The sequence below is a fragment of the Odocoileus virginianus genome, chromosome 9 (assembly GCF_023699985.2).
Source record: "Odocoileus virginianus isolate 20LAN1187 ecotype Illinois chromosome 9, Ovbor_1.2, whole genome shotgun sequence".
NCBI lineage: Eukaryota > Metazoa > Chordata > Mammalia > Artiodactyla > Cervidae > Odocoileus > Odocoileus virginianus.
The window spans coordinates 62,332,366-62,360,171 of NC_069682.1; the positions used below are offsets into that span (position 1 = coordinate 62,332,366).

Below are 27,806 nucleotides of genomic sequence, written 5' to 3' on the forward strand. Positions count from 1 at the left end.
CTTCCTTTAGAGCCGCCTGTGTGGGAGGAAGCTGAGGACGTGAGGCTACTGGCTAAGAGAGCAGGTTGAGACCTGGGAGCTGTGGTGCGAAAAGAATGGCAAATTACCTAAGGAGGGAAAACGGAAGCGGAAGCGGGTGTTGGAGGCAGCCGGTCATCAGCGCTTTTTAAGCCTTTCCTGCTGCACAGGTGGGCAGGCCCAGACACGGGAGACCAGAGAGATTTTCATAAACGGCTGGTGCTGATGGCTCTGGAGGGAAGTGGGCACCGCTCCCTGAGCCCTTGGCAGACAGGCTTTGTACTCTGGGTGAAAGTGTCGGAAAAAAAGGGAGAACAGCTCCTCTTCTCGGAGAGGATTCCTCAGGGAAATCAGGCTGCTTTTCAAGCATACTTTGGAAAGCCACTGCTGCCTCCAAACTTCTGTGGGGAAGGGGGTGGGGGGTGGGGAGAGGAAGGCCATTTATAAAGCAGTCGGCGCTTCCATAGAGGCAGCCATCACTCAGAGTTATTTTCTGAAATTTGGCTTCTCTTCCTTACTCTGGAGGCAAGGCAACACGGGCAAGTCTGCTTCCAATCAAGGCCGACACAGAGGCTGGGGTGAGTCACACAAAGGGAGAGGAGCCCTGCCCTGCTCATCGCAGCCAGAGCTGCTTTTGGAAAATCACTCCCCGGGCTTCTGAACAAGGAGGGAGCCTCATCAGAGGTTCCATTCATCTCACTTCTTACTCTTAAACTTTAAAGCACATATTTATGTGCCTCGAGTTGCCCATGAACCACGGCGTGTCAAACAGTTTGGGGTTGATGGAAGAGGTACATTTTCTCATCCTGGGACTTTCAGAAACACAATTTCATTGCCAGGCTCTCTCCTTTCCAATTTCTCCTGCACTCTGCCACGAGATGAATATTCCTAAAACGCTGCTTTCAGCGCATTACTCACCCATTCAAGAACCCTCCAAGGCCTCCCTTCTTGATCTCTTAAGGCTGGATCCCCAGGTTGACAAGTCAAGGCCCTTCATATACGTGGCCTCAGCCACCACAACCTCCTCACACACCCCCCTCCCTAGATGGCCAAGCCACCCTTGTCACCTGCCACAGACATGAGGTGGTGAAGGCCTGTCGACTTGGCTCCTCTCTACCCAGCATCTCTCTCTTTTCCTGGTAACGGAAATGCAGTGCTTCCTTTTAGGGGAAACCACCCCAGTTCCCTCTCCATATCGTTTGGTGAGCTGACCTGACACCTGCCTCCAGGCCTCCCTGTGAAAATGTAGATTAGGGCAAACTAAGGTCCCCGGGCAAAAAAAAAAAAAAAAAAAAAAGGGGCCCCTGTCCTATTTTGAGGGACTTCTGAGCTAAGAATAGTGCTTACATGTGAAAAGGTTGTAAAAAATATCAAGGAAGAAGATGCCATAGAGCTGCAGTTTCCAGCCATGGAAGACAATTTTCCCATGGACCAAAGAGGAGGGAGTGCTTTGGGGATGATGCAAACGAATTGCATTTATTGTGCACTTTATTTCTATTATTATTACTCAGCTCCACCTCAGATCATCAGGAATTAGATCCCAGAGGTGGGGAACCCCTGTTCTAGAGAACCTGTCTGCAAAGCCTAAAATATTTGCCAGCTGGCCCTTTCCAGAGAAAGTTTGTGGATACCTGCTTGGATGCACAATGCTTGGTTTGGGGCGTGGCAACAGAAGGGCTGAGCTGAGGAGAGCAAGTGCTAGGACTAGAACTGGAGCTGTCAGAAGGAGGAGCACACTCTGCTAGGTTTGTTGAACCTACGTCTGGAACTAGTGGTGGCCATCTCGGGCACTTAACAGAGAGAGGCTGCCTGAGAAGCAAGGTAGCACTGGGGGAAGCAGAATCAAAAGACAGAGGCTGACTGTGGAGCCAAAGCCAGCTAGGCCCATTGGTCATGCGAGCCCAGACATTTCTTTGTAGCTGAAGCCAGTTTGAGTTGGGTCTCCTGCCAGCTGCAAGGGAAGGAGTTATGATGAGTACAGATATTGGCAGGTATGCCCGATGCCTCTGGGCATGTTATTACCTTGTCTGGAATGCCCTTTATCCTCTCTGCCTGTCTGCTGTCTTTCAGGATCTTATCTCCTCCTCTGCTGCGGTACCCTGTAGTTCCTGGATAGTTCATTCAGAGACATAACCATCTACTTGCTCAGCTCTAAGTGTCTTGGAGGAGGAGGTGTTGCATCCCTAACAAAGCCATGAGCAGTGGGGTTGGGAGATGGGGGAAGGACAGCATGTTGTCCTGGGAGCCAGGCACGCACTTACTCACCAGACTGCAGCACTTACTCCTCCTGAAGCAGCCGCCAAAAGAGGCAGTGGCAGCGGCTCCATTTTACTTAAGTTATTTAAAATATATATTTATTTGACTGCATCAGGTCTTCACTGCAGCACATGGGATATTCATTGCGGTAAGCAGGCTTCTCTAGCTGTGGTGCGCTAGCTTAGTTGCCCCTTGGCATGTGGGATCTTAGTTCCCTGACCAGGGATGGATCCCACTCCTCTGGCATTGGAAAGTGGACTCTTAACCACTGGACCACCAGGGCAGTCCCAGCGGTTCCATTTTAGAGATGGGAAAATGAAGTAAAATGACCTAATGAGGTCATGCCGTTATGAAGAGGCAGAGTCGGAAATCAACCCCAGCTCTGATGAACTCCACATCCATGTTCTTTCCAGAGGATGGTGCCCCCCACCTCCACCCCGCCGAGGGTCACATCTAACTCTTCTCAGGATCCCCTGGGTCCAGCTTTACACATCCCTGAATCCTCCACTTCCTGCAGATCAGAGCTCAAACATCTCAACCCCAACTGCAGGGCCTTTCAGCGTCTGCCTGTTCATTCCTCCCCTACCCCTGCCACTCAGGGTATTCAAGGTACACCCTGAATGAGGAGAAACCTTCGCTGCACCAGCAAGTTTTAACAGGGGGAAACGATCGCTTTGCGAAGTCAACGTTAATAAGGACTAGATTGAGTCAGCAGGACAGGTTCAAAATTAAAGTTGCCCAAATATAATAATAACCGGAGAGGCACTCTAATTAGTTTTTTTTTTTTTAATCAAGTGCAACAATCTGCCTGCAGGAATCTGAAAGCGACTCGGGATATCTTAACTCTTTGAGGAAGTGGTGGGTTTTTGGAACATCATGGAAATTCTCCCGTGCAGGTTATCCCCTGGAGGGCTTCCCCAGAGCACGAGATTTCTAATATCATGATACAGGGTGGGTGTGCATGTATCCCGACTCTTTGGTACACCATCTCGGCCTGCCACACCCTAGCACCTGCTGAAGGAAGGCAGGGCTGCTTTAATCTCTCTGGGAGCCAGGTCATGCTAGACAAGTCACGCCACCTCTCTGACCTGTTTTCTCATTTGTCAGGACCTAGAGATTGAATTAGTCTATCAGTCTGTGTCCCCAGCGGAATCGGGAACAATGCTCTGTGAATCCTTTGACAATCCCCTCAATTAGAGGGCATTTCCTCCCTTTCCCCAAAGGAAATCACTCCAGAATTTTCAAACTGGAAGAGAGTTAAGTGATTATCTCTCTCTTTTCAGGGCTTCTTAACTTGGAGTCCCTGTGGGGTCACAGGTGAGGTCTCTGAAATTGGACACAGAATTTTTCGAGGTCAGCTGAGCAGACCCAGCGGGAGGAGGAGATGGGCCGTGACTGCAGTCTCAAAGGATGCTGTACCCTCCAGGGAGTGACGGGAGGAGGAATGTTTTCAGGGAGTGATTTCTAGCGGAGTCTAGAATCGTCCAAGTTTAAGAGTTCTCCCTCTGGCTCATTCCATTCACTTTCCAGGTGGGAGAACTGAGGCCCAAAGTTGTCGGAGGTGGGGTGGAGGCAGATGACTCACTGACAGAGCCAGACCAGAAGCCAGCTGGGCATCCTGCTGCCCTTGCATGGAGGCTTGGCAAGGCAAGGAGTGGGGCCTCTCTGGAATGGGCGGGGGACCCTTGCTCCACAAGGTCCCCATGCCAGCCATCTTCTGGATTTTTTTTTTTTTTTTTTTAGAGCTCGGAGATTATCTATGTCACTGGAGGAGTTATCTATCTAGTGCTTCACCATGCATCTGCTGAGAAAGCATTCATCATTCCTGCACGTGTGCCCTTCAGCACCTGTGTGTATGTGTGTGTGCACGCTGCTGTATACCTGAATTTACATAATCTGTGGGTTTTAAGTCTCCCAGCTAGGAAAATCAAGTGTTTGTGCTGCCTTTTCCACACAAATTCCCTCAAGGTTACCGCATGGTTGATGAAGGGACGCAAGGCTCTAGCTACAAGCCAGCTGGCATGGTGGGGCGGGAAGAGCACTGCTCTGTGGTCAGTAATGAATGAGTGGGTCCAGGCGCAACCCACCAGTGGCTGCCAACATCAGAAGAAGAGATCAGACCATACTCCTCCTGATGGAAGTGATACCACCCACAGAGGAGTGCTGCCAAAAAATAAAAACAAAAAAACCCTGATCTCTTGTTTTGTCTCATCTATAGGAAATACAGGTGACAGGAGGAGCCTGTGCAATGACCCCCAAGGGGATGTAATCAGTAAATCCAGACTGTGGGAAGTGCTGTAGAATAAATGTCCTGTTTCCTTAACAAAAAACTTCCCAGAAAAAGAAAAGAGAGGTGGAGAATCTATAAATTAAGAGAGATTTATTAAGGGACATATTGATAATGGCAATGTACACACCTTATTTGCATCCTGATTCAAACACACTGGGAAAATCTGAACACTGACTTATATAATTATTATATATAATATATATATATAATATATAATAGTAAAGGACCATTGTTAAATTTTTTAATGCTATTCTGCGGGTTAGTCGCTCAGTCGTGTCCGAGTCTTTACAATCCCATGGACTGCTGCCCCTCAGGCTCCTCTGTCCATGGGATTCTCCAGGCAAGAATACTAGAGTGGGTAGCCATTCCCTCCTCCAGGGGATCTTACCGACCCAGGGATCAAACCTGGGTCTCTCTCCAGCATTGTGGACCGATTCTTTACCATCTGAGCCACCAGGGAAGCCCCATCTATTCTGGTTGTCCATTAAAAAAAAAAAAAAACAAAAAACCAAAAACCAGTTTGGATATGACATCTGGGATTTGCTTCAAAATATGCAGGGGCTGAGTGGGGGCATGGAGGTAACTGGGAAGGAGTAGGATGAAGCAGGGCTGGCCACGTCCTGACCGGTGCAACTGGGTCACGGCCACAGTAGACTTCAGTAGACCATTATCCATGATAGACAGTTATAAAATACTTAAAAGTCATCCAAACAACTATTAGGAGTGTTTGCCTCTGGAGAGGGAAACTAGATGTCTGGTGAATGAGGATGGGGAGAATGACTCCTCAGTGTTTTGCACCACTTGTATTTTATACCATGACTCTGTATTCTCTCTTTACAAACATAAACTTATTTTTAAAAAGTCACCCAATTTAAATAACAAACTTCAAAGTGAGGTCTTGATCATACTTTTCATCCAAGAAGTGCTTTTATTTCATCTTCTTCCAAAGAACAGGTGAGGTTTCATCTCCTCATTTGAGGAGAGGGAGGTGAGTGAGTCGGTGCTGCTGGCCAGGGACCAGAAAACTCGTGGATGGGTGTTGCTTCCACGTGGTCCTTGAGTGTTCAGAGGACACACACGATGCACAGGCCTCTGCCCCACGTGTCCCCAAGCTCTCGGGTGTGGGTATGTGCGTGGGGTGACCTGTGAGGCAGCTGGGGCCCCAGAGATGGTGAGCTAAGGAGTTAAGCCCTTAGAGCTGCCAGACAATGTCATTTGAAAACACCAGGTATGAAACATAAATAACAGTTGGCTGCTTTCCTTCAATCCAATTTCTGAGCAGTTGTGTGATCGATCAATTTATAAATCGATCGGCTGTCTAATCCACCTTGGCAGTCTTCTCCGCTGCCGCTGCCACCGCCCTCGCCAGGGTGGGGTTGGCCCCACGTCCTCATCCTCCTCGGCAGCGGAGGGAAGGGACCTCCTCTGGCGCCCATCTGCCCGCCCCGGGAAGGGGAGGCGAGGGGTCACTGCAGCTCCGGGAGCAGGCGGAGCACGTTGGCCGAGTACGGGCTCTGCTGCCTGGTGGCACCCCGCAGCTGCACAGGGTGGAGGCTGGGGTGAGGAGGCGTGAACTCCTCCGGGCAGTAAAGTTCGTTCAGGAGGAACCAGGTGGAGTCCGGGTCGACCTTCATCAGGTGGAGGAAAACGCTGTGGAGAGATGGAAAAGGAGTTTGGAGGCATGGTGGGGAGCTTCTGGGCTCCCTGCACCACCAGGGGCTGTGTACTGGGCTATTTGTGAAAAAAACTGATAACTGCATCACTTCAAACAGCAGAACAAAACCCGCTTTAGTTCCGAAGACCATTATCATGGTCCCAAAGTCTAACACAAAGAGAGGTAAAGAGTTTCGTTTCTGTTGACCGAGAGAGAAGGAAAGTAATTAGTCTGAGCAGAACCATATTGATATCAAACAAGCTCTTGGCAAAGAAAGTGGTTAAATTTTTGGCTACAAAGCAGTTTTTAGAAGGAAGGAAATGGAGAGGGCCCACCTCCATTACAGGGTCCTCTCCACTCACAGGACCAGTCCTGGGCACGGACTCCCTGTCCTGCTTGGGGAGCCTGGGCAAAACCCTCAACTCGTGGGCCTCAGGTCCTTATCTCTTCCCTCCAGCAAGCTGCTGAACTCAGTAGTAAGGCCTCTGAGAGCCATGGAATTTCGGTGGTCTGGATTCACTCACAAAGAGATTTGAAACAGTTGTTCTCCCGTGGCAGGATCGGCTGAGACCTTCCCTGAGACCTTTAGCAGACGCCAAGTACTGGTCATGAACATACAACACAAACACAGTGGAAGGGCCCAGGCTACCCAGCGCCAGACACCCACCACAGGTGAGGTTCTTGGTCTGAATCGTGGGGTCACAACCCTTGCCTCTTATCTGCTCACATCTCATTTCTAAACGATGCCCAGGGCCACGGCACTGGGCAACACAGGTGTAAACTTCTTACACTCGGCTGACTCAGCAATGCAGAGTCTGGCTTTTCAGTCTCAGGAAGGGTGAGGCCCTTCCCTAGCTGGGCAGCTCTCTTGCAGCCATCCCGCCCATCTCAGCGTACCACCTGCACAGAGAAGGCGACCTTCCCGACTACTTCACCCAGGTGGTTGCCCCTGACTTTTCCTTCTCAGGACACTCTTCCCAGCATTTGTCAATGGCTGTTGACTGACCATCTCCCTTCCTTATAGCACAAGCCTTCGAGGTCAGGGACGTCTGTTTGATTCACTGCTGTATCTTGGGTTTTTGGCATGCACGTGGTAAGCACTCAACCAACACTTGATTGAACAGGTTTCATGTTTAATAAGGAAGGGATTTATCACACTGCTCACTAATGACTTCAGATGGCATCCCTCTCTGAAATAGTTGTTGTTCAATTGCTAACTCATGTCTGACTCTGTGACCCCATGGACTGCAGCACGTCAGGCTTCCCTGTCCCTCACCATCTCCCGGAGTTTGCTCAAACTCATGTCCATTGAGTCGATGACACCATCCAACCATCTCATCCTCTGTCGTCCCCTTCTCCTCCTGTTCTCAACATTGAAATATTGTTACTCAGTCACCCAGTCATGTTCAACTCTTTGCAACCCCATAGATGGCAGCACGCCAGGCCTCCCTGTCCATCTCCCAGAGTTTGTCCAAGTTCATGTCCATTGCATTGGTGATGTCATCCAGCTATCTCATCCTCTGACGCCCTCTTCTTCTGCCCTCAATCTTTCTCAGCATTGGGGTCTTTTACAATCATCTGGCTGTTTGCATCAGGTGACCAAAATATTGGAGCTGAAATAGCTATTCTGTAAAATGACCTAAAGAAGAGGTGAATGGCTCACCACCAAGGAAGGATCCACGGATGTCACTAACGAGTCATGTTACCACAGATGTCACTAGCTGCGTGATTTATCTTCATCTCAGCGTCCTCATTTCTGAAAATGGGAGATATACTTCACGCAGGGTTCTGCTGGGGTTTAATTGAGAAAACACAGATCCGGCCCTACACAGGGCTGCCCACATGTGACCCCTGTCTACCAGCTAACAGCAGACAGAATCTACCTGATGGATCACGTTTTATTCTTGATGACCATTCCGAGGAGCCTCTCCCCTACTACTGGGCGTTGGATAGGAACTTAAACAGTTGTGGTGTGCCTGCTTGGTCATGTCCAAAACAGTTGCTAACCGGCGCTAAATTCTGGTTTTTAGTTTTGTTAACCTGAAAAGCCTGTGCCCTTGGGGGATGGGATTTGGGTTTTACTTCAGTGGAGCCAGTTGTGCTTCCTTCCTTGGGTTTAACAGATGTGAGCTCAGGTGGCCGGGGAGACAGGTGGAGGAGGCACTCTGATTTTCTGACCTGTCTGGTGCCTGAAGTTTTCTTTACTCAGGATAATCTTGAGTTTATAACCTCAGCAGTGGCTGCTGGAGAAGTGATTAGAATATTCTAATTCATTGTTTCCACTTCACCGCAGAAAGGAGATGGGGCCTGCGTAGGAGACAATTTTTGTTTAAAAACAAAAATATCTTTGATAATTAGAGTGGCGAGGGAAGTGATGAAAAAAATGCACCAAAACTGGGAAACAGATTTCTATTTACACGTGACACAGTTGACAGTTTTCCCTGGTGCCAAAGGCTGTTAGAATGCAAATGATTTGACTTTTTTTTCTCCCCCTTCAAGAACTGGAACAATTCCTCAAGCAACAGCAAGGGTGCACACACTCAACTTCAAGGAGTATTTTGATCTGGGCGACACCCAGCCAAGTGGTGCTGCAGCCCCGTTCAGTCACCGCTCTTGTTCTGCACCGTCGCAGTTCATTTTCGGCATCCCTTTTTAACTTGCTAAATGCGGGTGTTGTATTCGTTGGCAGGAAAGGAAAAGGAAGGAAGCCACTCTCTCTGCCCTTCGAGATCCCTAAATAAGACGCTAACGGGGAAGCAAAGGAAAAATCACGTGCAAAGTTCATCTTCTTCTAGAAGGCAGGGCCAAACTCCTGGAAGAATTATTTTGGGTCTCATTCCTGAGCTTCTAAAGTGATAGAATCCCCAGAATGGCAGGTTGGCAATGCTGGTTTCTTCTCTCTGTGGCTGGAAGCAAATTATTTTGCCTCTGTGAACCTGTTTTCCTCTTTCTCCAAAGGAAAATAATCACACTGGCCCCACCCTCCTCACAGGTTTGTTCTGAGGCTCTAAGGAGATGAGGTACAGGAAAACACTTTGAAGTGTATGATGAAAACAACTGTTCCTTCCAGAAAGAGTGTGTGTGTCTCAGGAATAATTATCACTACCAGCCCCAGCAGGACTGCCACACCATGGAAAATGCTCAGATGCTCTGAAAAGGGCAGATCATTTGTCTTTTGCTTCAGTCATAATTTCCTTCATATCGACTTGGTAGGGGTCCCAATTCTCAGCCACTGGGGTTGTAATTTTGCCCATTATTTTCAGGAAGAAATAAATGCATTGTTCTTTGCCCTCCACATGCCTGAGGTCGGGAGCAATTACTGTGCTGTGCAACTATGCCAGGTGGCTGGTAGGCAGAGCTGTGCTCTTTGCTTGGCAAAAGACATGCGACCCGCTGAACTCTAAACACTGACAAATTCTGAACCCAGACCCTCGCTCACTTTGAGGCCCTGGGAGCTGAGCCTGAGACCCAGGAGGTGCTGTCTGACTACTCAGAGGCCCAGCTTTGCTCCAACCTCTAGGATCGCCCTGTCCCGGGCTCGGTTCCTGTCCTCCTTGGAGAGAGGGGCACCCAGACAGGGAAGGGCAGAAAGCTGAAGACCTTGAAAGCATCCTTCTGCATAATCGAAAGATGAAAGACAAAGAGGAGACCTCTGCTTTGAAGTGATTGGAGTAACTGCCTGGAAAATGTTCCTAATATATCTTGAGACATGGCTGGGATGGCTGGTGAACATGCCAAATGGCCAACTCCATCTTTTTTCAAGCCCAAAGAGAAACACTTTAAAAATATATATATATGTACACCATTTAACTCCTGCACAAAAATTTCTTTCTCCTTCCCCCAGGCCCAAATCGGTGGCTCCAGGGAGCACAGTTATCAAGAGATTATCTGGTCCCCAGAGTTCCGGGAGGCACTCGGCTGGGCCTCCTGCCTCCGAGTGTCCTGAGGCGAGTGATTATCTCTCAATAACCTGTAGGGCCGTGTAGCTTAAATGATAACTTGACTTTAAAAAATTTAGAACTCGCCGTTAGGCAGTTTCTAAGCAACCTCTGTTTCCATGGCAAAGAAGCCTGGTGTTTATACTGATTTTTCACTTAAAATGCGGTTTTATTGAATTTCACTTCATGCAGGCAGCCATTTCCCTGCACTTCAGCCCTATCTACAGTTGACGGGTATCAGTAAGTACCTAATAAACTCCAGACACCAAACCAACAGAAGCGACTCATTCCTTTCTGATCAATATCAGGTGCTCCGAGTGACAAAGCTGGGGGTGAGGGCGCCTGGGGGGCTGGGAAACATGCTGCTGGAATCTGATTGGCTGGGTCTGGTCCCATCTCTGTGTGGTTCACCAAATGTTTACTGGCACCTGGTCCAGCCCGGGGAACTGTGTCAGGTGCTGGGATACAAAGATGGGTGGACAAAGGCTCTGGCCTCAGGGTGCCCTGTCTGGTGGGGGAGGACAGATGGACCAGACACCCACAATGCAACACGAAGAGGGTCAGGCTCAGGTCACGGCTGGGCCGGAGTCAGGGAAGGACTCCTGAGGCGGGGACGTGGCAAGTCTTTCCTGGACATCAGTGGGATTGGTTCTAAGCCCCTTCCAGCTCCAACATGTCCCAGCAGTTCTCAAACCTGGGGGCTGGGTCCTGGGCCTGTCCATCCCAAGTGGGGCAGAACCAAAAAGACACCCTTCTGCTGAAGATGCGAATATTATGGAGTGTGTCCTCACCATCTCGTGCTAGACCATGCTGGCTTCAAGGGGAATTCTAGAAAACCGCCAGCCAATCGAGGCTCGGCAAAGCTAAATAAACCGTAACTGAAATTCAGTGCTCCCAGTTCTCCTGGGTGACAGGCTATTCTTTCTCTGTCAATTACTCGCTTGAGGGATCTGCGGCTCCTTGTCTCCTTCTGGATTTATAAAATGCTCTCATGAGCTGTCTGCATAAATGCCAGTGGTAAAGAACTTGCGCTCTGAGAGGTTTATTTATTTATTTATTTGGGGCGTTGAAAGAAGTTACTCAGGGCCTCTCCTTAGGGACACGACACAGGCTGTCTCTATTTGGGCGCAACTAAACGCAACTGGAGGATAAACTCACTTGTTGGAAAGCAGACACACTGCAAAGTGATTTTGGCTTCCCTGTGATTCCCTTTCTGGCAGAACAGCCTCCACGCTCTTCTCTTCTCTGGCCACCTCTTCTCCCATGATTCTGTACCTGCTGACTTGGTACATGCTGATGCTACAAGTGAGGCTGTGTGTTTCCTTTTAAATAAACGGATGCTAGGGGTATCCATGTGTCCGAGTCAGCAAAGCAGTGGGGCGATGCTCCCATACTCGGTAATTTACTCTAATGGGTCTCGCTTCATTGGTTAACCAGTATTTCAAGCCTGTCCTTTCTTGCTATTCAATTTAGCTATCTTCCCCTGCACGGAGGCCGTTTTTTTGTTTCTAAATGTTGGAAATGGAGGATTATGACTTGGAGCAACGATTTACTCTCCAAATAAATACCACCAATTGCCTTTGCAGCTATACATACTCGTTCAACTTAACTATATTTACCTGTTCACAGTCATTCATCTATCGATCGCCAACCCGCACACTCATGCAGAGGCTGGTATTAAAAACATTTTAAAATGCAACAGGGACAGGAATTAAAACCATAAACACTAGTGGAAGCTTACGATCCTAATTCAGCCCCTAAAGTACCACAAGACAAAGTATCATAGTTGCAGTGGAATGACTCCATGGCTTTGTGCATATTTAAAAAGATATGGCACTGAGAGGCCCAATCTGTTACCGACAATTCAAAAATAAGCCAGAGCCGAGAAGGGTTTAAATCCCACTGGGGCCGGATTTAAAAGCAGTCCTTCCCATCTGGCCAGCTCTCCCCGCTCCAGGCCCCACTGACAGCCCAGATCCCACGATAGCAACGCTGCTGGGCGTGGATCTCAAGTGGCCCTGGCAGTCTGTACTCTCCGGCCGCATGCCAAGTTTCCTGGCCCTCCCTGGAAGATTCATATCCTCGCAGAAAAAGGCATCTTCCTGGTAGCCTACCTGTTTTGCACCTCCTTTCCTGCCACCCTCGAACTCTTTTCCTGCAACCCATGCTTGGGCACCAAGCCAGCAGCCTCCACTGATGGAGCTGTAAGAAACAGCTCTAGGAAATGTGCTTTTGTATTTACTGCAAGGATGTTAGGACTCATCAGTCACAAAGGTACCTACTATTCTTCTAAGATGACCCAGGGGGGCATTTTCTCAGGCTTCAGTACCAAGGGGATTCCAGAGAGGGCTGCCTTCTAAAAGCTTTCTGTTCTGACTTCAGTAATGACTGGAAGTCTCACAGCAGGTGTGTCTCCCTCTCTGCCTCCAGTGTTAGGAAGCCCAGAGCCATGCTGCAGGCTCATCTCTAGCAGAGGTGAAGAGTTCCAAGTCTGTGTTTTACAAATGAACCTCAGACCTGGCTTCACTTTGTTTTCCCTCTTCTTATTTTTCCTTTAAAAAATATCTTCACTTCTTATTTATCTTGTTGCGTACATTTTAGTTTGTAAGATGCTCAAGGTCTTTTTTGGAATAAGGAGAAAGTTTAAATAATGATAATGACTACTACTGGTCGACTTTTTACTCTGGGCTGACATTTTGCGCTATAGACTAATATGCATGACTTTGCTAAATCTTTGTAATAATTTTATCATGCAGAAAAAAAAAGATATGCTTATTCTAGTCTTGTAGATGAGGAAACTGAGACTTCCAGAAGGAAATTAATTTGCCCAAGGTGATACCACTACTAAGCAGTAATGTGAGGCCAACTCTACCGTGATCTTCACCTTTGAACTCTCAGCACAGTATCTGGCTAATAAGAGACTCTAAAGCATCTTTTGAATAAATACATATACAATAAGACAATTGAGGCCATGTCTCTGGCTACTTCACTTGGCACTGAGATTGTCAACACTTACTCCTGCCTCTTAGGTGATCAAGACAGACCTCAGACCCTGCAAAGGGATGAAATGACCACTCTGTAGTCAGCCAGGGCTTTTGATATCTGAAATCCACTTGGTGCAGGCTCGATCTCCCATCATGAGCATCATGGTTCCCGGCCCAGTCCGGCACATGTAAGTGCATGCAGGCTCCACACTGGGCTTTACCACTGGGAGGTAGAATGGATGACCCTGGCAGATTATCAGTCACGTGACAACACCGAGAAAGCAGGGGAAGGATTGGTAGCATTTGATTTAATTGGTAGCACAGAGGTCCCTGCCTTCCGATCTGAAACCCAGCAACCCACTTTGTTTGTAATTTGCATGGCAGATGTCTCTTATCTTTGACACCAGGAAATCATGCCTATATCCACACAGTGAACAGCTTCAGATCTGAATGCATTTTTAGAACAATGAGACTTGAAAAGCAGCAGTGCCTGCCAAAAGATGGATAATAGGAAAGCTAACTACTGGGTCTGGATTTGTCCACTATTAATCAAATGTCAAAAGGGAAAATATTAGGAGTGCCCTCATTTCCATGCTGGGTGTAGTCTGAGGGGGAAACAGCTCAGAAGCCCAAGCTCAAACACACTGCCCACACCATTTAAGGGGGTGAGCTGCTAATTTCAAGCTCAGCTGAACTAACGGATCACCTCTGTGGCTGCTGATCCATTCAAATATAATAAGCCCACATGTGGGTAAAGAGAGGAGTTGGGGCTCTGACGGGGATGAAATGAACAAGCCTCTGCCAGTCTGAGTTCGTCCAGGGTTTGAGGCAGTGGCTGCATCTTTGATGGGCTGAGATCCTACTGCTAGAAAGAGTGCAGGGAAGTCAGTCAGTAAATGAACATTCAATCTTGGTCCTGGCTGCTCACGCAAAAGGGGTAAGGGGAAGGTGGAACAACTAACATGAAAAAGATCTTTCAGGGACTTCCCTGGCAGTCCAGTGGTTAAAATTCTGCACTTCCACTGCAGGGGGCACAGGTTCAATCCCTGGTTCGGGAACAAAGATCCTGCATGCTTTGAGGTGCAGTCAAGATAAATAAATAAAATTTTAAAATACTTTAAGAAAAAGATCCTTCTGAGGTGAATACCCCTGTTTCAGATTTCAGTCAAGATGAAGCAGGCTTCCAACAAAAAATACTATGCCCAAGGGTATACATGTATGTGTAACATATACACAACATATCATATATTTGGCACATTTATATATCTCCCCACGTGGATGATTCCCTGGTGTCTCAGATGGTAAAGAATCTGCCTACAACGCAGGAGACCTTGGTTTGATCTCTAGGTCAGGAAGATCCCCTGGAGAAGGCAATGGCTACCCACTCCAGTATTCTTGCCTGGAGAATTCCATTGACAGAGGAGCCTGGTGGGCTACAGTCTATGGGGTCACAGAAGAGTCGGACACGAATGAATGACTAATGCTTTCCACACGGGTGTGCACACACACATAAATGTAACTCCAGAACGGGAGCACCATGAGGGCACAGGCCTCCTCTCCCCGGCTCCCCTCTAGTTGCCAGGCACAGAGTAGCCAGTCAGTCAATCAGCAGCACGGATGAGCGTTGAGTGCACGCTTACATCCCACCACTAAGCATCGGCATGACATGCCTGGAGGAAGCTGTTATCACCAAACCCGGTGTATGGAGAAAGGAGATAAGGGGCAAGGAAACGAAGTCACCTGCTCCAGGTTGCAGAGCCAGTAAGATGTGAACCTGGGTTTGCCTGCGTCCAGGACTGAAGTCCCGGGCCCGTCTACACAATGTCCAGGAGAGGTAGGTGGGGGAGGCTCTCTCCCTTTCCCACCACATGCATCAAGAACCATAGCATCCCGCACCTGCCCAACCAGGAGGTGAACCAGCTGGTCACTACCTGCTGGCACCTTGCACCCCCACCTGGCACCTCAGGGTGACAGGTGGAGTTAGCACTGTGGGGGTGGAAACCGTGCAGCCTGAAAGCATTGTCCCTCCCTTGCTGGGCATGGACTTCCAAGTTTGAAAAAAACAGATATTGCCCAGTTTTTGTTCTGGTTAGCCCTAGGGTAGGAGACTGACTAGATGATGTATGCAAAAGACAGGGAGCCTCAGAGGCTGCTTGGAGAGAGGCCTGAGCAGTGTGGTTTTAATGGAGCTGAGTTGAACCAGGTTGAGAGCATGTACTGATTGGAAGGAAAAACACAGAAATTTGGGGGAACGTGCGCTCATCTCAGATTCCTTTCATGTAGGGGAAGGAAAAGCTCCATGGCCAGAAAGGACCACTGTGGAGGTCCACTACATGCCGGGAGGTACCTTAAAGGCCTCTGGGGCCACTGGGGAATTTATGTCAGTTAAGTTCCCCAAGGCTGAGATGGGGGCGTGGCTGATAGAATGTGTTATTTTGTACTCCAGTGCTTATTCTCAGGGACTGGGCCTTATTTATAGCTCGTGACATGCTGACCCCTCCTCCCACACCCCAAACATGGTTTTCTCATTTGTTATCCACTGAAATCATTTAACTAGGTGAACTCTGGGAGAGTTGGTATTTTTTCTTGCACAGCCAGTTAACAGTGACACCTGGTGGTAACAAACAGCAAGATTATACCCCTACTCCTACCACCCACCCCCATGCCCCCATCCCGCCCCCTCCCCCCAACCAAGCTGCAAGATTTATGTTCCTCCTTACAAGGCACATTCGCTAGATAAAAGCATTAAACTGGAATGGCATCTCCGTTCTTAGCATTTATGGCCTCGGTTATATCAACCACCCCCTGATCAATTTCCATTTCTAGAGTTTACAGCCGGGATGTAAAAGCCTGCCACAAAGGCTATATTTAATATGACAAATTAAAAAAGCAAACACAGGCTTGGTCATTCTTTGGAGCCAGGAGAAGCAAACAGGAGGAAGGAAAAATCCAACCGTGAATACATGCAAAGGGGAACTTGCCTGGAGCTGCTGAGTCTGCCTCCATCCCCACATGAGGGAGGCCGCCCTGCCGAGGTCTCACCGAACCCCCACCTGCCAGACCTACAGACACAGCTGCTCCTCCACCTTCTTTCTGCATTGGGGTGGGGGGGCCCTCAGAGCAGCCACCTGTCCTCCCAGGTTTCCTCACCAGCCCCGCCACAGCCAAAGCGAGCCTGCCACCTGCCCAATGCCGGAAACTCACTACCCCGGAGGGAGTCGGGGCATCTCTGAACGGCTCTGGTTTGTACTAGTTCTTTTGATTATGGAGCTGAGGCTTGAGTTTTTGTAACCCTCTGGTTACAGAACTCCCCTGTGGGCCCTGGCAAAGAACACACAGACTTTTCTTCTCTGACAGTTGTGGGGAGGAACACTGAGAGCCAGGCGTGAAAGCAGGGGGCTGGGGAGAGGCTTCTGCAGGGGATCGGGTAAAGAGATGAGGGTGCCTGGCCCGGCAGCTTGGAGGTAAGGAGAAGCAGACAGTGTTAAGAGAGATATCGCAAATTAGATAGACAGGCTTCACTTCTGGAATGGATGCGGCATGTGAAGGAAAGAGGATAATTAAGGACCAACAACTGGATGGATGTGCGGCCATTTGCTGAGCTGGGGCCTCTGTCTCACTCAGGGACCTCGTTTGTTAGTCCCTGGAGGTCTGACTGCTTTCATACTCATTGGCCCACCCTCCTCCCTGTCTTTGCTCTGCAATCAGACTCACAAAGGGACCAGGTTGCCTATTGTCTCAGACTTCTCCCATTTAGAGAGCTTATTAATTTCTGAATCAAGATGCCAAATCAACTCCAGATCAAGGACAAAACAGGTATTTTTTTCCCCTGACTTCAAAATAAGTTTGCAGATGATGCTACGTGAAGCAATCAACCTTGCACTTCCTCCCCACCCGGCAGAAGGAGGTCATCTGACTCAACCCTGAGTGGAATGCGGTGGAGCAAACAAAAGGCAAGGCAGTCAGGCCGGCTGGCAGCAACCTCCTCCCGCCCCACCCGCCTCCTCCCGAGGCACCTGGAATTCCAACTCAAGAGTCAGCAAGGTCCAGTTTGGGTTTGATTGCTTTCAATGGCAAAAAAAGAAAAAAGAAAAGAAAAAGAAAATTAGAAATGAAAAGATAATGAATTGTGAATATTAGCCTGTTTGATGGGTCTGAATTTGAAGGACAGCTATGGGGAGGGTGGAGGGAAAGTAGAATGAGACGGGAGATGAGAAAAACCAGATCTTTCAGACTCTCGATCGTAATAGACACCCAGAAGAATCTGCTTCCAGATGGATTCGTCATGTTCGTGAGTTGTACTTTAAATCAGAGCACAATTAGCTTCAGGGACTCTGCCTGGGGGGAGGACGATTTTCATCTTTAAGGAACGAGAATGTCTGGGGACAAGAAGCTGGTTGAGATGCGCCCCTGTGCTCGAGAAACCATGACTGATTCTGGGCCTAGAGAATGTGACAGGTAAGGGACAGAAAGAAAAAAGGGAACTGGGGAAATCTAGAGCAGAAAACTGCAAAGGATAATAAATCAATTCGAAGAGATATTTCCATCACTCCCAGAGAGTGCAAGGTTTATAAGGGAGCAAGTGGGCTTTCCCCACTCACAGAGAGCAGCCTTCCAGTCCTTCAGGGAGCGAGATGACGCTGACCGCACCAAGGAAGATTAGCGGCGCATTTCCAGAAGCTGATGGAGTGGGAGGGGCTGTTTCTTTACCTGGGGAGGTGGAACTCTAAGGCCCAGGGCCGGAGGCAGGGCCAGGCAGATCGGCCAGCTTTCGCCTCCGCTGCAGACGACCAAGGATGGCAGTTCCAGGGCGCAGGCTGCTGCCGGCTAGAAGGAGGGCTCGGGACAGGGGGGTCAGGGTGCACTGTGGGTCTCAAGTCAGGGGAAGGCTGCAGTGCTCAGTTATAGCTTTTGCCGAATATTCCTTAGGACTCTAGGCACCAGACACAGGTTCTTCTGTTAGAGCTATTCTTCAATAAGCAAATCTCTTAGAAATGAGAATCACATAATTTCAGAGTTGAAAAGGCCCTTTAAATCATTAGTCTAGGGGTTTTGAATGATTCTTGGTTCACAGACTCCTATTACATATCAGATGAGTGATGTAGACTCCGCCTAGAAAAAGACATGTACGTGTCTGCTTGCACACACACACACAGTGCTGCATACGATTTGTGAGGGTCCGTGGCACCTGAAGACCATTAAGACATTCTGTGGAGCCAAGGTTTGCTAGATCAATCCCAATGCTTTTGCTTGGTGAGTGGGGGAGCTGAGAGAGAGGTGCCAGGGTCACCAGAAGAGGAGGGCTGGAAGCCAATCACCCTCTGCCTGCTCCCCTCCAGGACACTGTCTTTATGCTTTTGGCCCCTTTGGAACTGTTGCTGACGCTGCAGCAGCGGAAAAGGTTACTTTCAAAGAGAAAGGCGTCTAGTCAAAATGCCATCTCTGGATGTTGGCACAGTTAAAGAACCCATCTTAACCTGGCGAGGAGAGAGAGAAGAGAAAGGAGCAGAGATGCCTCCACTCTGCTCGCCATTAGCAAATCATCCATAATTTAGGACAAACGTAAAAGAGATGTGGGTGATCAAGGAGACGTACCTCCTGGCCGCCTCTTGTAATTTCACGGGCTGCTTGGCACTGAGGTAAATCAAGCAGGCATCCGCCACTGTATTCAGGTCACCCTCACCTGCAGAGAGGAAAAACAAAACAAGCGCTGGCCCTCAGACTTCACCGGGGATGAGCAGTAACCCACTGCTGTTGGATGCAACTGGAACAGCTCGGCAAGATGCATGGGCTCTGTACTCCATCCCCAAGTCAGAAAACACAGCAAGGTAAATGGATAAATGAGGCCAAAGTGAGATGAAAGGATGTGCACAGGAAGGGAGATGAGGGGAGCAGGGCCAAGTAAAGAGGGCAACAGAGGGGGTGAGACAGAGAGGATGGGGTGTGGGTCCAGGCGAAACTGGCTGGTACCTACCGAGGTCCAGTCTCTCACAGAGGGGGCCCAGGCCTTGTAAGACAGCCAGCTGCAACTTGAAGGCCAGCATGTGGGAGTAAACTGGTCCAGCTCTGGCACTGACCGGAGCCTGGCTGACTAAAGAGCCAGCCAGCTTTGGCAAGACATCTTTGCAGAACCGGCTCCTTAGAAAATCGCCACACTTGCCTCCCAGGGTACGTAAAACCTGTGGAAACAGTCCCCAACCCACCGACTGAACATCACGAAGGCAGCAAGAGCGCTTAAGAGAATGTTTGGTAATTCAATTTCATCTCAGTCTCTGCTTGGAAAAAAAAAAATAGAATTATTGCTGTTAATTCCTTGCCCACGGTTTGTGATTCTGACAGTTATGAATTCGGAGGTCTCTGTTCCTGAGGCATGGCTGCTTCTATCCATAAATACAGATTATGTGGAGAATAATTCAAAGGAATCTTGGGTTGGATGAATAATTTGGTTAATACCTGGATTTTCCTCCCTTTTTTGTTAAAAAAAAAAAAAAAAACCCAAGAGCTTAAAGCAGTTCACATAGATCATTTCTTGAGTCTTCCTAACAGCCCTTGAAGGAAAGACTTGGGCTTTTTAACTCTAGCTGGCTGAACACACACAAACAGGCCCCGGAGCCCAGGCCCAGCTCAGCTGCTGCCATGTGCAGGCGTCGGGAGGGCAGTGACTGGCTGAGGTCCTTGGCTGGGTCTGGGCAGGGACCCCGGTGGGCAGAGCTGAGTCAGAGTTCCTTCTGTTCCCTGGCACAATCTCTTATGTACATCCTCCTCATTCCAACTTGCACAACAGGCAGTCTCTTTGCATGTCTCGTTTTAAACTTTCTCTAGCAGAACATATTGAAATGTTTTGCCCCAGTGCACAGGACTGACTGTACAGGATAATAAGAATTTCTTTAAAAATTGGTAAGCAAGGCATATCCAGCACCGAGAGCACTTGCCGACTTCGTAGAGAATGAGGCACTTATTTCAGGGCCCTCAGCTGGGCTGCACAAGGCCTGACGGAGCTCAAGGGTCACCAGTGGGAAAGCGGGCTCAGTTACAGTGCGTACACCTTTATATTTTTTCGTTTTTCTACACTTGCTCTCATTTCAGATAACCTATTAATTTTCTTAAAGGAAACAGCACAGATGAGTACGATTTGAGCAAGACCTCCTTCCTCCTCCCTTCCCCTAACTTCCCTTCTTCCCTCTCTCTTTCTCTCCCCACCCCGCCCCATCGTCAACACATGTGTGTCACTTTGCACATTTTGCTTTTGAAAATACGTTAACAATTTTGTACGTTGTCAATGTAAGCTTGCATTTTGGTCCAGTATATGTTGAAGAATCTTACAGAAACAATATATTCTTGCCAAGTATATCAGTTGCATCCCTGGCTTCATTTTATATCCCTACACATCTTTTTTTCTTTGCCTTATCTTGCTCACCCACTTCTAATTTATGTTAGCTTGCCACAGTAAATGTATCTCTGTAAGCTGCTTTAAGTGCTTTTTAGAACAAGGAAGGATATAAATAAATAAGCCAAAATATGTGTGTTAACATACGCCAAACTAAGTCAGGGAGAATAATACCATGTATACAGAGGGCTTTTACCTTTTCAAAGCATTTCACCAAATAGTCTCATTTCATCCTCGACAACACAACTATGAAAAAGGTGGGCTAGGTGGCCATAAGTTTTGTCCAGAGTTGCCCAGCTGGATAGAGGGTGCTCATTGCTAGCCTGCAGACCCTTGGCCTTTTCACCTTGACTCTTTGTGCCATGCACAGAACGTGGGCATGAACTCACAGATTCAGGTTCTGTCACTTACTATCTGTGTGACCTTTGTTTTGATTTTGGACTGTGCTGGGTCTTTACTGATGTGTGAGGGCTTTCTCTGGTTGTGGTGAGCGGGCGGCTACTCTCTAGTTGTGGTGTGTGGGCTTCTCATTGTGGTGGCTCCTCTTGTGCAGCGTGGGCCCTAGAGTGTGGGTTCAGGAGTTGTGGCGCACAGGCTTAGCTGCCCTGAGGTATGTGGGATCTTCCGGGGCCAGGAATTGAACCTGTGTCTCCTGCATTGGCAGGCAGATTCTTAACCACTGGACCACCAGGGAAGTCCCTAGCTGTGTGATCTTGAGAAAGTTCCTCAACATCTCTGGGCTTGTTTCCTGCTCTGTCAAAGATGGGGATGTTAGCAGATTCCTTGCAAGGGTGTTGTAAGGAGATGAGTTCACACGTGGAGAATTGCCAAGCATGCTGCCTGGGGCACAGGAGGTGCTCACTGGATCCTGGTGGCCCTTTCATCTACTAGCTCACTCATTCTGCTTCAAATTCAAAAGGAAACTTTCATTTTTTTCCTCTGTGCTTTTCTTATTTTTCTATACTTTCTACAAGGTATAGTAGGTCACATCAGATAAAAAGAGAACCAATCCCCCCAAAACACTGCTGAGCTTCCAGCTTACATCCCCCAATCCCTGTGACTGACAGCAGTGGGGTACCTTGAAGGCTCTGAGCACCACCAGGGGGTCATCGTTGGTGAGTCGGTGCACGAGCGAGGGCCAGGCCCGATGAGCCAAGGGAAGCAGCTGGTTCTTGTGGGACTGCAGAACAACCACACACAGATCCAGCACATCCAGGACCTGAAAGGGAAGAGGACGTGATTGCAGCAGACCGTAAAGGCTTGAAACCAAATACCTGCTATTAAGTCGCCACTTAAAAAGAATAAAGCTTACACACTCATGAGTCAAATAAATATTCATGAGTTCCTAACTACATGCCAAGCACTGGTGAGGTATACTGGGTGGGAGGCACACAGGGTCAAAATACATGTTTCCTTGTCTTCATGGGGGGCTTATGGTCAACTGGGGAAAGATCCAAGGTCTTAGACCTTAGCTAAGACAAATAAAGGGATGAATGATTGCCAATTGTGACGAGTGCTACGAAGGACAAAGTCAAGGGAGAAATGCAAAGACACTAAAGGGAGGGATCTACACCATACAAACTGCTGGGAGGGCTGCTGGGCCGGCTTCCTCCTCTGTCAAAAGTGGGGATGTCAGTATCTTCCTTGCAAGGTTGCTGTAAGGAGATGAGCAAGGCAGAAACAAGATAGTAACTTCCACAAGGAGGCACAAAGGATGAGCAGGAGCTAGTCACATAAAAAGCGGAAGAGTTGGGACTTCCCTGGTGGTCCAGTGGCTAAGGCTCAGTACTCCCAGTGCAGGGTGCTTGGATTTGATGCCTGGTCAGGAAACTAGATCTCACATGATACAACAAAGATCTCACACGCAGCAACTAAGACCCAGTATACCCAAATAAATGAATAAATAAAATTAAAAAGAAACTAGAGCAGGGCAGCATGGAGTGTGACAGAGGAGGGGTAAGATGGGGTTGGACCATGAAGGCATCATGTTAAGACTTTTTTATCTGGTACTAAATGTGGTGGGGAGCCAGGGGAATGTTCAGGAACATGATATGATACAATTCATGTTTTAAAAAGGTCACTCTGGCTGTTGAGTGGAGAGGGGACTTGAAGTGGGAGTAAGAAGTGAGAAGGCCCTGGAGGAAGCTAAGATGTATGTCCACTTGGGTGGCGTGGGGGTGGAGTCACGCAGCCACATGGTGGAGACAGAGGCAGGGATGTGAAGCGTTTGAGATCTGTTTTGGAGATGAAATGGCTTAAATTGCTGAAGGACTTGCTCTTTGGGGAAGTGAAGAGAAGTATTAAAAAGAGCTGCTTGGATTTAGGCTTAGCAACTGAATAGATGCAGGTGCAGCTTTATGAGACAGGAACAGGGGAGGAGGAAAAAGCTGGGGGGGAAAAGGGAGATCGGGTTCTGTTACCTCTAAGCAGAGAGATCAAGTAGGCAGCTTGGACACAGGTCAACCTCACAAGAGAGGTCTGGGATAGCCTAGATGTCAATTGGGTTCTTTTACCTTTTCTGAAAATATGTCTCCTGATCTCTCACGTCTCAAAGTTCACTGAAGACAGACGGCCTGCTCAGGGCCACAGGCAGCGGTCGCCGTGATAACCAGGGCAAGCTTCCCCCCAGCAGAGAGGAGATGAGGGCACACATGTGAGTCGGGAAGACAGAGTGAGGTCTGCAGGAAACCCAGATTGGATGCCTAGGATGTGCTGGTCGTGGGAGGATTGGAATAGAAACAGAACAAAATAGGCGCTGCCCTTGAGGGCCGAACAGTTAGGGGAAGAAGAGAGACCTCAGGAGAGCAGGGTAGTATGCAGGGGGAAATGGCTTTGGGATCGCTGACTGGCTTTGGATTTGTGTTCTGGCACTAACTGGGCAAGTTACATCATACATCATTGACTCAAAGATGCAGGTTTTCCCCCTTCTGCCTGGAATGTTCTTCCTCTCCCTTTTGCCCCTGCAGGGCTGGTTCCTTCTCATCCTATAAGCTTAAACGTCACCCAACAAACTGTTCTAAATTGGAACATAAGCTCCCTCTTATTCAACAGGCCGTGGGAAGAGTAGGTTCCCAAATACGTTTACTGCAGGGAAGAATTTTCTATCACAGGACCTCTTACTACCTTCACAGCATTTCCTCCACGTACATGTGTGTATTTGTGCGTCACCTCTTTCCCCTCGAGACATAGAAAGTTCCATGAAGACAGGGATCGTGTCTGCTTCATTTCCTTCTACATACCCTCTGCCTGATCTGTAGCAGTCCTCTAAAGCGCTGAGTGAATAAGTGAATGAGTATAAATGCCACACCTGATGCTGTTTTTCATTTATAGCCAATAACTCAGTGAGGTAGGTACTATCATGTCTACTTTACAGATGAACCAGAAGATGCTCAAAAAGGTATACTGATCTACTCCAGGTGACGTGAGGGACGGAGTCAGGATTTGAACTTGGGTAGGTCGATCTGATTCCAGTGCTGACGCTCTCCATAGCTACAGTGGTTACATGACTGCTGGGCTTCCCTTGTGGCTCAGCTGGTAGAGAATCTGCCTGCAATGAGGGAGACCTGGGTTCATTTCCTGGGTTGGGAAGATCCCTCGGAGAAGGGAAAGGCTACCCTCTCCAGTATTCTGGCCTGGAGAATTCCATGGACTAGATAAGCCATGGGGTCACAAAGAGTCTGACATGACTGAGAGACTTTCACTTTCATACATGGCTGCTACAAAGTGTCCAGAAGAGGGAAGACACTTTGTTAATGTATCAACCAGACACCACTAACAAAAGGCACCTGAAAAGTAACTCTTGAATGCAACAGAAAATACTAAGAAGTAAGTATCTCTGGGAAGACTAAACAAGTCCCACAAAACCCAGATGATGAAGTGTGAAGTAATCTGTGGGCCAGAGTTTCCCAGCCCACTGTCCCTGGTCAGGGCGAAGTGCTCTCATCACTATCAGTAATTCAAGGAGGCGGCTGTGTTTCTCACTCCTGCTTGAGGGTATGGAGGAGTGGGTCAGGCTGTGCTTTCCTTTGGGTGTCAGATCTGCCCCCAGGTGATCTGAAAGCTGTGACCCTCATGCTCACCCCACCCCCACCCCCTCGGCCTGCTATCGGAATCACTACTGTATAGTTTAAGTCCTTGCTGATGGGGAGGCTGCTTCAGAAACTGCCAGCAAGCGAGGATGTAAGATTAAGAAAAGTGTTGATGCTTGGCCTAGGATGAGAATGGAAGCGGAAACAGAGATAAGGGCTACAGTCAGGCTTGGAAGAATGACCACTTTAAAGTATTAAAACCTGTGTCCCGCATTAAATCAGCACAGAAAATGATATCCTTCCCAAAACATGACTTTTTTTTTCCCTTGGAGACACGATGACTCTGAAACTTTGTGCTTTTTAATTCCATCAAGGGGACTCAGCTCCCTTTTGGCATCTGGGTCGATACAAAAAGACTAAGATGGCATCCCACAGACAAATTCCTCCTGAGGCCTTCTCTTGGCCACTGCACATGCACCGGAGATAAGGGCGGCTCCTGCTCACCCTGCAGACACTGCCCGCAGACCAAACCTCATCCCGCCGCTCTGGGAACGCAGGGGTAGGGCTGCACACTGACCTTCAAGCGGATTTTCAGGCTTTTATCTGACATCAAGTGGATGCAGCGCTCCATCACGTCCGTGGCTATTTGGATCTGCACTGGCAGTGGTGGCTCCACATGGGGACCAGTGTCATCCTTCTCCACTTCAGGAAGGTCTGTCTGCTCCTCTGGAAAAAAAGCATAACTGGGAGCAGTGTTTTCTGAGAGATGCTGCAGCTCAACTTAACCTCCCAACCTCAGATCTGGAGTAAGACTTTAGAGGGGAAATGTCAAGGAACTGATCCCAAGGAAACCATGTAAAAAAGGTGGGTCAAGCTCTGAGTCAAGATATTCACCAAAGCATTACCTCTAACAGCTAAAAACTGGGGGGAAACCATCCATGTTCACTGTAGGGGGATGGTTATATAAACCATGGTATGATCCATAGAATGAATGGCATGTTATGAAGGCTTGAAAATTTGTGTTTATCAAGGGCTTTAAGGACAAGGGAAAATGCTTATGAAATAACATTGTGTTAAAAAGAGAAAAGCAGGATACAAAATTGCATATACAGTGTGAGTGCTATTATATAAAGTTTTATATAAAGACAGGAGGAAGTACAAAATATTAACAGAGATGGGGTCACGAGATAATGAGTTTTATTTTTTCCCTATACTGTTAGCCTTTTCTAAGTTGCCATTCATAAACATTTAAAATAAAAACATAAGAGGGCAAGGTTCTAATTGGGAGCCCTGAGGCTGGGCAGTTCCCCGATGGGCCTCTGGCCCTTTTTCTCTTTCCTCTCCTGTTGACTAAGGGGATACATGTCTGTCTTCTTTACCAGCCTGGAAGCTCTTTTGAGGGCCAAGATCAAGCCTTGTACATCCTGGTATGAGAGATAACACCAGGGCAGCTTGGTGCAATATACAATGATGGGGTTTGGTCAGAGGACTAAGTCTTGCCTCCACATCCTACTAGCAACTCCTCTCACCCCATGTTACCTCATCTGAAAAAAATGGGGATAAAGCATGTATATCTCATTGGCTTGTTGAGAGAATTAAATGAGATGAATGTCACCAGTTATTTATTTATTTTCACTGTCTGGAGTGATACATTCCATGAGATAAGTGTAAGTTTGTAAATTAAAACAAAAAAACACTTGAGTAGCGTGAAACCGAGGCCAAAACTCCTCCCCTGAAATTCTTCCTCCCTCTGCTTATAGCCTCTATCCTCCCCCCCACCCCCCTGCCAATCCTCAATATCAGCTGTGCTCATTTCCATGGAGCTGAGTATTGCTCCCCTAACTTTCTTCCATTTCAGTTTCCTCTGCTGGAAAAACAGAATCTTAAGAGTCCACATCTGTCTCTAACAATGCTGGAAAGATAAAGGAAAATGTGTTTATAGGATGCTTGGATTTCCTGGCAAAAGGGGCCTCAGATACCCAAGGTGCACTTATGGCTAAAACAAAAAACCCATGTCAAACCACTATCAATCTAAACATTCTTTATAATGCCAAGTGTGTGGTGTATACTTGATGAGTGATAATGATAAGAACAAGGCTGTACTCTGCTTCTAGAGGAGGACTGGCTGTTTGAAATCCACCTACTGTGGAATGCTATTTGAGAGCTGTGGATTCTTGCTATTGTAAGTAAGATTTGATTCATTCACTCCGCTCCTGGCGAACATCAACTAAAACCAGAAGTTCCTAATCATGAAAGAATGGATTCAGGGATGATGCTAGAATTTCAAACAGGAATGGCCAATCTGGATTACCAGAGATCAAGATGCCTCTCTTTCATGGTGCAAGGGGTGCAGTTTACAAGGATTGGGTTGGCTCCAGAAACAAAACGGAGACGAAAAAGCCGGATAGATTTCTGATCAGAAAAGTCTGTTTCTGGAGAGAAAAACAACTCAACTCTGCATAAATTTTTACTTGGTTGTGATGCTTCCCTGCTTATTTAGAAGGAATTTGTTGTAGTTAGCTGCACTGAACTACTATTTCCTGTTAACCTGAAAAAAATATTGGCTTCGGCTCACCAGAGCCTCAGAGTAGAGACTGCCAAAAAAAGAGAGAAATCTGCTCAACTCCAACCTAACAAACTAATTTGGGACTCAGTTCGATTTAGGATAGTTCTGAGACCACCAAGCTCATTATGACTTGGCATTTTACGTTTGCAGAGGAGATTCTAATAATTTATTAATCCTTCCATGACCTGACGCTCCAGATTGAGCTTATGAATAAAACAACAGGCCAGAGTTTCAACTAGCCTAAACTCCCTTCTCCTTTATCATATCTGTTGGTAAGAAAAACACTGGAATCTCCTCCTACCAATAAATAAAATAAATGGACAAAGCATATGAAAAGATAATGGGTGTAAGGAAAGAAAAAACTGTTAGGAAAGATGCGTGCAGAAAGATGTTCGACCTCTCTAGTGATCAAAGACATGCAAAGTGAAATAACCAGAACCAGTGAGAAGTAAAACTGGTGATAGCCGTTGTTGGCAAGGCTGTGGTGAAACCAGTATTAATCCTGTACTGCTGAAGGGAAGGCATAAATTGACACAACCTTTTTGGAAGGCAATTCGGCAGGCGTAAAATAATGTTCGTATCCTTGACCTAGAAATTCCACTTCTGGGATTTATAAAGAAATATGCAAAAGGAAGGAAAAGGTCACATGCACAGAATCATACACTGCAGCACTGTTTATCAGAGT

General features: G+C 47.8%; 1 protein-coding gene and 1 long non-coding RNA gene across 4 annotated transcripts in view; one reads left to right on the top strand and one right to left on the bottom strand.

The window, feature by feature from the left end:
• The first annotated feature begins 3,077 nt into the window (after positions 1-3,077).
• Positions 3,078-4,461, top strand: LOC139036765 (uncharacterized). Its single transcript, XR_011489621.1, has 3 exons — positions 3,078-3,591; positions 3,805-3,921; positions 4,018-4,461. It is a non-coding gene; the product is annotated as an uncharacterized lncRNA (long non-coding RNA).
• A 1,008-nt stretch (positions 4,462-5,469) lies between these two features.
• The window catches only part of TTI1 (TELO2 interacting protein 1), a 42,075-nt gene continuing 19,738 nt past the window's right edge, over positions 5,470-27,806 (bottom strand). For 2 of the 3 annotated variants that reach the window (XM_020892121.2, XM_070472614.1), the window contains 5 exons: positions 25,133-25,281; positions 21,606-21,746; positions 19,115-19,319; positions 18,736-18,823; positions 5,470-6,214 (listed from right to left, as the gene is read on the bottom strand). In XM_020892121.2, coding sequence (XP_020747780.2) covers positions 6,031-6,214; positions 18,736-18,823; positions 19,115-19,319; positions 21,606-21,746; positions 25,133-25,281 — 767 coding nt within the window. In that variant the 3' untranslated portion in view covers positions 5,470-6,030. Of the gene's footprint in view, positions 6,215-18,735; positions 18,824-19,114; positions 19,320-21,605; positions 21,747-21,769; positions 24,075-25,132; positions 25,282-27,806 lie in introns of those variants that run through there. The other variant, XM_070472615.1, reaches the window with a different exon arrangement.